Source organism: Atta colombica, unplaced genomic scaffold (genome assembly GCF_001594045.1).
Source record: "Atta colombica isolate Treedump-2 unplaced genomic scaffold, Acol1.0 scaffold163, whole genome shotgun sequence".
Taxonomy (NCBI): domain Eukaryota; kingdom Metazoa; phylum Arthropoda; class Insecta; order Hymenoptera; family Formicidae; genus Atta; species Atta colombica.
In genome coordinates, this window is record NW_017259254.1 from 2,889,783 (window position 1) to 2,901,918 (window position 12,136).

Here is a 12,136-nt window from a genome sequence, read left to right on the forward strand (position 1 = left end):
AATGTTTTGAAGTTTGCATGAACACTATTATATTTTAATTTTTCTAAAGAATCAGACTCTTGAGAAGCTAATAAGTGAGGTCATTTAACTGTATAAAAGTTATATTGCCGATCTACATTGTATATAAATAATAAACAATATAATAAGTAGAAATTTATAAACACAAAAATATCGCGGAAGAAAGAAATCACAAAAATACGATTTTATCTTTTGTTGTGCAATAGCTATTACGAAATATAAATATCTATTTAGACTAGCAGCAGAAGCTTTACTAGAAGAAGCTAGACTTGGTGCACGAAGGGCCGAAATAATGGGTCCCAGTGGATGGGTGAAACCTAAAGAAACCATTAACAAGAGATTCCTCCATTCAACATTACGAAATGCAGTGATATCAAACAAGCACCGATCTCTGAAGCAAGAAAAAGTAAAAATTCAACCACGTAAAGATACTGTTAAAAAATCGTAATCATAGTATTGTTTTTCGCGTACCTACCTATTTATATATGTATTTATATGTTTCTGGTATATATCTTTAACAATTTCTCATTTGTTGTTAAGAGAGAGGGGAAGAGATGTGCAAAAGATGTTTAAATATTGTTACTATATAAAGTAAACGATTGTAGTTGTTTTTATTTATTCTATGACAGTACATTCATGTTATAATTAAATATTACATATTTTTGTATGTAATAAAAAAGAATTCCATATAAATATACCAATAAACTGTATAAAATGAATTACTGATCGATTATCAATATTGTACAAAAATATTTCGAATACTCTACAATTTTTTTTCCTGCCAATATTCAAATTTTACATATTTTGTTCTCGATTAGTAAGCTACTTTAGATCTTTCAAGTTGCCTTGTGCAAATTTCTAATTATAATTTCCATAAAAGTTCTACATATAATGAATGTCATACTTTACAGAACTAAAAGACGAAATCTATTGTAATATTTCATACTTAATCTTTACAATTATTATCAGAACTTTTATTAAATGTATAAAGATGAAATTAAGTGTACAAAAATGTTAAATATTTCTATCATATTGCATTTCACATCTTTCTTGTGCTTAAATATTTCAATAATGTTAATTATAATCACCACTGAATAATAACAAGATATAAAGCATCAATATCTTTAAATATATCTGTAACAAATATCTGCTGTAGGAGAATGTAATCGTACATTCTTCTCTTCTAAGTATAAAATTGCTTACAATTAGTAATTACTTACAATTAAAACATTTTGCATTGATAAGTTGCACATATTATATATGGCATCGCATAGATGTTTGCTTAAAAAAGAAATCAGTAATCACATGTTTGTAGTTGCACATCTCTATCTCAGATATTAAATTGATAAGATTCTAATACAGATCGAGATGTCTCTCCATATTAAGATAACAGGACAATACTTGTCTATCATTCATATTTATGGAAAAAATAATTTCTTATATACGTAAATTTTTTGCATTGCATACAAATCACTCCTCGATGTTATAATGATAGAATTAATAATTATGATAGGATATACATATGCATGATGAAATTAAACTGCTTTCACATTTGCAATGTTATACAATGATGTGATAGTGTGTAGTACTTAATTGGTAAATTTTTCAAAATTTAGTTGTCAATATGTTAAATATTTAACTTTAATAACATATTTTATCATATATGTTTGAAAATTTTCAACATTTTTAATCAATGATCAATAATGAAATTTGCTAATCAATTTTTATGTTTTTCTTACATATTAATGTCAAATGTCTCTTAAATTTGCAATTATGTACAGCAAGCAATAGAAATTTGATACTTGTACTTTTGCATACATTTCTGCTGTGCAATATTATTAGTAAATTACGCATAAATTGTTATAATTGTCATAAATGATTATTTAATAATAAAAATTATATTTATAATATAATTATATGATATATAATGATATATAATGGTATATAACAAATGTGAAATGATCCTATAAAAATTCACTTCTATATGTGCAATGTCTATAATGTAATTTTGAATTTTGGGCCCGTTATTTTTTCCTACAACCTTTATCTATTAAAATAATTATTTATGAAAAAACTCTGTCTTAAGAAAATTATTTAAGCACTAAATTATTTATGTTATTAAATTCTTTCATAAGCCAAGAAAAATTGTCTCCGCTTCATTGCGTAGTTTATAATTATTTTGCTCGACATCGCTACAGGTAATTCTATATAAGTTACGCAGATCCATTCTGATGTATTTTCTTTTTTTGTTCTAGCAAATCTTTCATATCAGCAAGTGCTTTTTCGATTTGCTTTGCAAATTTGGTGGCATCCTATAAATATTGAAATAATTTTGTTAGAAGTATCATTACATTAAATTACACTTTAATAAACTGTATACGGATCAACAACTATATATAGATCTATGAAATATATAATTGAGACAATAAAAATATTTAAAAAATAATAACTGTAGAAAGACAATTATAATAATAAAACTAAAAATATTATTTTACCGTTCTTGACGAAGATCGTTTACTGGAAACATGGAAAAATATAAGATCTTCTCCCGCAATTATATAAGAAACTCCATAGCCATCATCGGCCACAGGACCAAATCCACCACCAGCTGAAATACATTTAGGATATGTTTTCAAATCTAGTCTTGTAGTTTGGCCGTGTGGAGTTTGCGATGTCGACAATCTCCATGGCTCGCTTAGAACTTCCTACAATAAAATCATTCATCATGTTTAATGAGATCATATTTAATCAATTATATACGTATTATATTCATAATAGCGACTCGTAAAATAATTACCTGCAAAAATGGCGAATCTACTTCTAAGTACTTCGATATTACATATAAACAGAACAAGTGCCTATCTATTCCTTTACCACACATAGCATCTTGATAACTTCTTTGATGTTGTGTTGCTGCATCCATTAGCAACTTGACTTTTTCTGTTACCTATATTGGAAGAAAGATCGATTAACAACAACATTGATTAAATACACGGAGAAACAAATTTATATGTTTTTCATTTATTAATTTGTTTTTACCATTGTTGTTTTATCCTCCATTGCTTTTACCCATTTAGAAGATTCAATAGTGCACGGTCTGACTGTTTCTGTTCTACCTTCTCGGAATAACCTTGTCATGGAAGCCTCATAAGTTAAATTAAACTTGCCAGCATCACGATAGTAAGCCAATTGTAACGCCATTTGTATATAGGCGTCTGGTGATATGGAATGAGCTTTCATCAAACCTTTACCATAAGCATCGTGCACATAAACACGTAATTCAACATCATTTAATATATTGTGCGCCACCTTTTAAATTAAAAAATTGTTATATAATCGATATTTGTTAAATGTAGTACATTTAGAACACGAGATTACTTGTTATTACCTGATAAGATTGTTCAATTGCTTCAATACATCTGGCATTTAAATCCCATTGCAATCGAGTTGGAACTGGAGGTATAAATTCCGGATTGCCTATATTGTGTCCATCTTTATATCTGAAAATAATATATATTTCTTAAATGATAGAAAATTCTAAGCTATATTTTATTTTATTGAAAGAAATCAAATTCATGAAGAAAACCATATTATCATACATTATTTGAAAAGTAAGGATTTAATTTTCACGATTATTATATTAAATTTCATTTTAAATAACTTATAGTGAATAAAAGATAAATTGATTCAAGTGGCCCTTATTTTCCAGACAATCTTTTTATAATATCATGCAAATCTATAAATACATTTTATTATATATATATGTAACTAAAATACAATAACTTTCATTCATTTATTTTTTAATTAAGCTATAACTTTTCAATGAAAATAAACATTCTTAATCTTAATTAAAATACATTTATAATGCAATAACGATCAAGCAGATGATATTTTGACACATTAAAAAGCATTATAAAAAGCAAAAATTATATATAGAAACGCTTGTAAGCATAGAAAAGTTAATCATTATATAATAATTACAATAAAAGAATAATTATTAGGAATGATATAAATGAATGGTTAGTAATTTTCTCTACTACATACACTGTGTAACAATACACAACAATATAACCCGATTACCCGATTTCAATATCAGCAGTTATAATAAATTCCCATAGAGTTCCGAGCACTGGTGCATCAGCCCTAATAAGCATATGAGAAAGAAACATTAAAGACAAGACGCGAAAGGGAAATATAAAAAGCATTCATCATCCGTAATAGAAATATCCAATAGAAACTTCAACAAGTAACTTCCAGGAATGTAATATTTAAGAAACTGAAACATAAGCATAATATGAACCCCACAGAACTTAAAGATGATTATTGTAAGGAGCGTTTCAAGACACTAAAAATTTGTTAAAAGAAGTATCTTAAATTAAAAAAAAACATATAAATATATATGTTGCAATCCAAATTATTTCCATAGACGTTCTTAACACACAAGAGATAAATAGTAATGTACAACAGTAATCTTACAGAAGCAGAAGAAGAGATGTATATATGCAAAATAAGTATATAATATTCTACAGGCTATGAATTGTAATTCTTACTGTCGGTTCAGGAACTCCGAACATAATATGTACTCCCACAAGTGTGACATGACTGCAGCATCTGCCCTGCTCATTACTTATTATTATATGCATTGTTTCAATATATACGCATAAATTTTGTATATAATGTCTTATTTTAATAAAAATATAGGTCTAATTGTTCATAGTATATTGTGCATAACAAATTCGCGCCTTATATTTGTCTCTATTGAAAATAGGTGCACAATTTTTTAAAATAAATATTTTTTTATAAAGTATATACTCACCAAGAATGTTCTGCGTTGAAGCCAATCTGTGTAAAGAGAAATTATTTTTATAAAACATTGAAGCTAATGATAATCAATTACATTATTGGGGTATATTGATGTAATATATAATAATACAATGAGTTATCAATTCATTAGATTGTATTACATCGCATTGCAAAGGATCTCAAGAATCGAAATGTTTATCCAATCATTGTCAATTAATCGAATAAAGTAATAAATATTATACACATCAATATCTTGTGTCTGGTTCTCAAGGCAATTTTATGTAATTGATTTATTTCAACTTGAACTTTAATTCTTATTAATTTGTTTAATAATAATCAATTATAGTGCAAATATGAAGAATACAATAATAAAATATATATATTACTTACTCTGCCATTATTTCCAATACATAGTGTAAAAGATTTATCAAACCATCGATCATATCCTTTTCCGTGTAATAGATTTCTACCATAACGATCTAATTTTTCTGGATGTTTCTAATGCACGAAATGAATAAGAATTATATTATTAATATGAACATAATTTACAAATATGATTAATATTTATATTGTTACAAAATATTTTTTTATTTTATTAATTAACGTACTGTATCATATTCATAAGGTACATCGTCCAATGTGACTACAAATGCCGCTTTTTCAATAATATCCAAAGAAGCCTTATTTACACCTTTCGCGAAAAAATCTTTTCTGGCCTGCGCCCAAGCAGTTCTTTCGCCAGCTGTTAAAGCAGCTAATTTCTCCTCTCCTTCCGACGGTGTTGAATTGTCATCCAAAATTTGTTGAATCTGACTGTAAGGCGATATTATAATATACGTGTATAAATATAAAAATATATACCAATAAAACAATAATTTACAGTTCTATTTCACAGGGTTGAAGAATCCTATTTCGGTAATAAATTAAAACTTTGAAATATCTGCCCTTATGATATACTACAATATGTTTAGAATCCTGATAATGCACAATTTTGTCAACTTCAGTTCCTGGAATTCGTGTAGTATTGAATACTCTTTCATATTGCCAAGAACACAATGGTACTAATCCTTGAACTAAAATCTGAAAATGTACATAATTTTTTAAATATAAGTTTATCTACATGATTATAACTTGCGTAATACAACATATCCATTTGCAACTCTTATTTTGTATTTTATATAAATTTCTCTTAAAAAAAAATGAATAAAAATAAAGATATTAACATAAAACCGTATGCATTTCTTAAATGTATGAAAATCTCTTCATTTTATAATAATTAGAGATAATTAACAAAAAAAAACTAACAGGTTCTAAATCTTGATGTTCGATGAGACGTCTATATTGTAAGCAGGAATATATTACAGCTCCGGCTCGGGCGGCTTGCAAATTCGTGAAGTGGGTAAGAATGGCATCCATCCCGTAGAAATTTGAATTGACCATTAGAGGTGATCTTCCGCGTAAATAAACATATTCTTCCCACCAATCAGACACATAGTTGGTGGCCCACCAAGACTTTAGGAACAGGTAACGCTGCAGCTTGACTCCGATGCCATTCTGGAACTCCTTGGCCAGGTTTTCCATGCGAGCGTAATTCTCATCATCGAGCAACGGCCGTACGCTTTTCAGATACTATTTAAATGTACAATATTTTGATTTTTTCACTACAATTTCACTACAAAATTAAAGAGAAATGCCTAGAACTGTTATAGACTAAACTAGAAACTAAATTAAAATATCATTAGACTAGCAATAATTCAATTTATACAAGAAGTATTGTATGTAGTCATTTCAACACAGAGATCAAAAAATATATAATTATTGAGCTAACCCGTTCCATAGTCTCAGATACTGTCGGAAGTGGCAATCGTGGCAATGATCCTTGGAAGCTGTACAGCATGGGTTTATGCCAACCTGAAAATAATTTCACTAGCAACAGCCAGACTTGAGTCAACTTCGATGGCTTGCGACCTTTGCCTCTCGCCTCATACATCCATCCTTTATACAATAGTAATAGCTTCAGCGTGTATCGAATCGCATATATGACCGCCAACCATAGGAATAGTCCGACTACGAAGGAGCCTGCCAGGTGTGCGAGTACTGAAGAACTATTATGAAAAACAATGATTATCAATTACTGCTAATCTATATGTGTGTAATGAATAGAAATAATTTATAATCGAAATACGGAATTACATAGAAAACTTACCCAGAAATATATGGTGAAACTTTCCCAACGAGGTCATACGGGACCTTGTAACCAGCAAAGTGTATCGCCGTTACTAAAATTACAGTAACCCATAGACTTGTCAAAGAGGCCGGATAAACACCGCTTTTCAGATTGTTCTGTGAACAGAATGAATGTAAAAATATAAGTTAATAATATCCATTATTTTATATTAATATTTTATATTTGTTCAAATATTAGAACGTTCGAATAGTTAAGTGTTTGTCAGAATACCACGACTCACCTGAAACCGGAAAAATCTTTTTTTCCATGATCGTACACCAGAGAGCCAGACCAAGTGGAGTACCTCTCGATCGAAGTTTACGTCCCATCCTTCGTGTGTTATTGAGAAGCTGAATGCTACGGCCGAATGGGCTTCCGCCATCCTGCGTTAGCCTTCCTGTAAAATGTGTATATTGGAATTAATCCATATTATATGAAATATTATATGAAATAACAATTAACATTTTTTGCTGATTTATAGCCTAGGCTTACATTACCATTAAACTGGTGAAAAACAAAGTAAGATTTAAATAATGTTAAAACAAATATCAAAATTATAAACCAGATCTGTCCAATTTGAGCTTCGGAACCAAAACGCAAAATTTTTTTCTTAAATAAAAAAAATTAAATTTATAGTTCAATTTTTATATAATTAACATATTGACTAGCGTATATAGATCCTGATATTTTTGTTTTGATCTATAACAGATTTGTCCAATTTGAGCTCCAGAACTAACACACAAAGCTGTTGACGCGAAAAAATTCAATGTGAATATGATTTCGAGGTCCGTAAAATGATACACATCTGAATGATATTTATCAACACTTTACGGTCCCCGAAATCTTATCCACGTTGAATTTTTTTGCGTCAACAGCTTTGCGTGTTCCGGAACTCAAATTGGACAAACCTGTTATAGACTAAAACAAAAATATCAGGATCTATATACGCTACTCAATATGTTAATTATATAAAAATTAAATTATAAGTTTAATTTTTTTTAAGCTAAAAAAATTAATTTTTACTTTTTACTGAATATAGTAATAAGATATCACGTTCATGTATGCACGATTTTTTAAATTCTGAAAAAAAATTCATTAATTATATGGATTAGACGAAGACAGAAAAAGAGCAATCTCGTCGTAATGAGCGATCACAACGGTGATAATGATGCAGGGTGAACAGATGCACTAGTTAACCTTACTAAAAGCCGCAATTGCGATGCGCACAAGTGCGTGCATGAACGTATTGTAAAACGTCGCCAAGCTGGTAAATATGGCATACCATCATATAGCAACGAGTTCGATATACTTACAAATTATGATATGTATAGACTTACATATTTTAAAGAGCTCAATATACATATTTGAGTTTCAAAAGAATGCCTGATAGACTTCCTTCTATTCCTATTCCTTCTAAATCTTCGCATTTATCATTTGTCTTCCCACTATTCTCAATCTTTTTAATGAAACTATAAGTTTCATTCAATATTTCTAAAATTTTTAAATTCTCTTGTTTTAAAAAATGCATACAATATAATATCTGTAATATATGTATATGTAATTACATATCAAGCGAAAAATTACTTAAAAATTAAACAAATTTTTTTTCTTGTAATATCTTGTAACATCTTGCAAATTTATTTTTTTACATGCATTCTTTCGAGGATATAAATATATCAAAAATTGTCATTAATAGATAGCTATAAATCTCTCGTTGTAACATTATATATTTTCTAATTATTATATTTATTAGAAAAATATTTACTAATGTAAATTAGCATATTAATATAATATTTATAAATATTTATTTATTATTTAGTATAATGTAAAATAATATATATATTTACTAAGTAAAATATTAATCGTATTCAATAAATCGTACATCAATCAAATCAGTCATGATATGATTAACAAATAACATTCTGAAAAATATTGATATTTGTGAACTTTTCTTCACTAATTTATTAAACTTTTAATTTGTAGATTAATATGATATTATTTGTGACAAAGATATTATAAAATATTCTACTTTAAAATAAGTATATTCTATTATATAAAAGTTTTTCATTTGTTCTATAGTAAATTAATATTATTATTTTAGAATTTTCGTTATTGCAAAGTGAAAGTTCTGCGCGAAAAATTCGTAAAAATATATATAAACATATATTCTGGGTCACAAAACGTATATATAATGTAAAGCATTTAAAAAGATTAGAGAATTACGTGAATCGAGAATATTGAGAGCCGAGGACGATCTTCTCCCGTGTTAAAATTTTGGTGCGTTACAAAAATACCATGCTGTATGCGAGAAAGTTCGTCTGCATTTCACTTGATTTTCACTTGAGTCATGATGGAAAGGAATATCAAGGAGAATGAGAGAAGAACATCGATGATGGCTTTTGACCGACAAGATTCATAATTAATTTAATGATAAAATCTGTACGCGCACGTTAAGCATATAAGCTATAAATACAAAAATATTAGCAAATATGTCACTTAGACAGAGGGAAAATAAATTGACGACAATTCGCGAGGATGTTCAAACGTACGTATGTGAACAGATCACGCTTTCAAATCAGAGATTTTTTAGTGACAATCATTTTCTTCTTGACTTCTTCACCAGAAAAAATCAGTTTATTATCAATGAATAAATATCAGATAAGTTGCTTAACAAAAGTTATGTAATGCCTTCTTTTCAAATTTTGTACGTAACTCTGGAAAAATAATTGTATTGTTAAAAATTTATTGTTAGGAATAATACCATAGTAAATATACGTTCTTTAAAAATAATAGAAAGTAATGGAATATTTCGTAGAAAAAAATGAACTAATACAACATTATATATTCATATACTTTTATGCAATGTACAACTTTTGTACATGAGTGATGACCTTGTACAAATATTAATCTAATTAATCTAATCTTTTTTTAAATAATTTTACGCAATGCTATATACGACTTTTTTATGTAAATGATAACTTCGTACAAATATATTATATTTAATCCTTTTCAGAGAAAAATATTTAAAAAAGTCAACGCGAAGAAATCATTCTCGACTCACAGATTATTACTGTCCTTACACAATTCGTAGATATATAGTAACTATACCCATTTGAGAATGTGATTAATAACCTTGGACTTTGAACAACGACTCGTCCGGTTAGAAGAGCTCTATATAAATTTAATGATAATTCCGATCTCTTGAGCTCAGATTTAACCACTCATGAAAATATTTGAAAGTATATTTGCGAAGACTAATCAGTTCGATAATGAAATAATCTTAATAAAAATGTGATAATCAGTCTGCAATTGTTCTCGGTAGGTGCAAATCAACTTAATGATTTATTGGAATCACTATGTTATCATAACTCTTCAGAATACAATAGTCGTTCTTCAAATGTTAAACTAATAATTTTTTTTTACAAATCGCAGATAGAAGAAAAATAACATTCTTAAAGGGCTTTAATCACTTTTTATGCATTTTTTAAAATCAAAAGTTATACCTGACTGTACATATGTCGGTGTCATCTAGAATCTAGATCTAATAAGAATCTGGATACGAGCCACATTTTGTATGCAAGGCTTTTTTGTATAATTTTAGCAAAATTACACAAAAAAGAACATACATTTACTTAGTATTTCTTTTTCTTTTTGTTCTCTCTTTCTCTCTTTCTCTCTCTCAAAAATTATTAAAAATGGACTAATCGAAATCTATTTTGTGTCTTGACTCTGATTAGATCTCCAGATGTCATCATAGTGACAAATAAATTACATTGAGCAAGTAAATTCATGCCGTAAACATTAGGTTATGATTATAGGTTGTGAGCATTTCATTTGTCTGTGACATATAAATGTATTCCATTGACCCAACATATTTAATTGGTTTATAAAATTTTTCATAAAAGATATCAGGGAAAACAAAATCGACTATTAATTAATGCTTCAAAATCAATAATAAATGCAGTTATGCGAAAATATACATAACATTTCTCTCCCTCTCCTTCCTCGCTTTCTCTCTCTCTCTCTCTCTCTCTCTCTCTCTCTCTCTCTCTCTCTCTCTCTGAGAAAGATTTACGTAACAAATAATAGAAATTTGAAAGTAAAATTACTCAATGAATAAATATAATTTTTAAAACAAAACTAAATTAAGTCTTATATACGTAATTATAAAATACAACATTATATAATACATAAATTAATCCATCAGGTAGTAAATTAAATTTAAATTACCCAAAGTTTCACAACTGCAAATCTAACTCATTCTTCATTTCTAAGTTAAATGACTATTATATACAGGATGCTTTCCATTTTAGTGACACAAGTCGAAATGTTGTTCTTTCTTTACATTTCATGAGTAATAATGACAAAACGATATTTATATCATTAAATAGAAGGCATCCTATAAAAAGAAACTATTCTGAGAAAATAATATACGTAATACATCAAACATACGTTATAAAATAAAAAATATATTTGAAGCGCTCATAGACTGATATATATATATTTTCATAATTCATTATTATTTTTTCAAAACTGTCTTAAATAATATCTTAAGCTGCTAATACGATTCTGTGATTGATTTATAACATCTTAAAATTATATTTAAGATTATCTTAAATATAAGGATGCAATTTATATCAAGAAAAGGATCGATTATAAATATCGGTTAAGTTGGATATTTGAAAATTTACAAATGTTACTATTGCACGCGAAATTCTATATTATGTCATAATTATTGGGAGCTATATAAAGATGTGCTTCATTATTGTGTTATCTCCGTCATTATAGTAGCACGAAGAATAAAGATAACAATTAGTTCTCAATAATGAATAATCATGAAATGCGTTTATATGCAAAAACAAACTTATGTAGACACGTTCGAATTTATCATGAGTTATTGCGTCAAGGATCGCTAAGAAATCGCGTATAAAATTTTCTGAAATGTATAAAGAGAGTATCAAATTAATAATAATTTTAATAGTCAAACAAGTTTATAAAAATTCAATTTCATATTAATACAAATCACGTATAGCGAATCTCTCTCTCTCTCTCTCTCTCTCTCTCTCTCTCTCTCTCTCTCTCTCTCTC

General features: G+C 27.9%; 2 protein-coding genes across 5 annotated transcripts in view; one reads left to right on the top strand and one right to left on the bottom strand.

Annotated features, from left to right (window-relative positions):
• LOC108686064 overlaps positions 1–594 on the top strand; it is a 2,313-nt gene extending 1,719 nt beyond the window's left edge. Inside the window, exon 3 of the mRNA XM_018191134.1 lies at positions 253–594. Coding sequence (XP_018046623.1) covers positions 253–466 — 214 coding nt within the window. The 3' untranslated portion in view covers positions 467–594. The remainder of the gene's footprint in view (positions 1–252) is intronic.
• Positions 595–2,010: 1,416 nt separating this feature from the next.
• Positions 2,011–12,136, bottom strand: part of LOC108686063 (carnitine O-palmitoyltransferase 1, muscle isoform) — a 25,983-nt gene continuing 15,857 nt past the window's right edge. The window contains exons 2-16 of one of the 4 annotated variants that reach the window (XM_018191133.1): positions 7,290–7,445; positions 7,028–7,164; positions 6,650–6,926; positions 6,127–6,450; positions 5,702–5,901; positions 5,430–5,634; positions 5,212–5,319; positions 4,835–4,860; positions 4,569–4,634; positions 4,099–4,161; positions 3,407–3,518; positions 3,058–3,327; positions 2,816–2,965; positions 2,514–2,723; positions 2,011–2,330 (exon numbers count right to left, since the gene is read on the bottom strand). In XM_018191133.1, the coding sequence (XP_018046622.1) occupies positions 2,232–2,330; positions 2,514–2,723; positions 2,816–2,965; positions 3,058–3,327; positions 3,407–3,518; positions 4,099–4,161; positions 4,569–4,634; positions 4,835–4,860; positions 5,212–5,319; positions 5,430–5,634; positions 5,702–5,901; positions 6,127–6,450; positions 6,650–6,926; positions 7,028–7,164; positions 7,290–7,430 (2,388 nt within the window). In that variant the 5' untranslated portion in view covers positions 7,431–7,445 and the 3' untranslated portion in view covers positions 2,011–2,231. Of the gene's footprint in view, positions 2,331–2,513; positions 2,724–2,815; positions 2,966–3,057; positions 3,328–3,406; positions 3,519–4,098; positions 4,162–4,568; positions 4,635–4,834; positions 4,861–5,211; positions 5,320–5,429; positions 5,635–5,701; positions 5,902–6,126; positions 6,451–6,649; positions 6,927–7,027; positions 7,165–7,289; positions 7,446–8,071; positions 8,122–12,136 lie in introns of those variants that run through there. The other 3 variants (XM_018191131.1, XM_018191132.1, XM_018191130.1) reach the window with 3 other exon arrangements.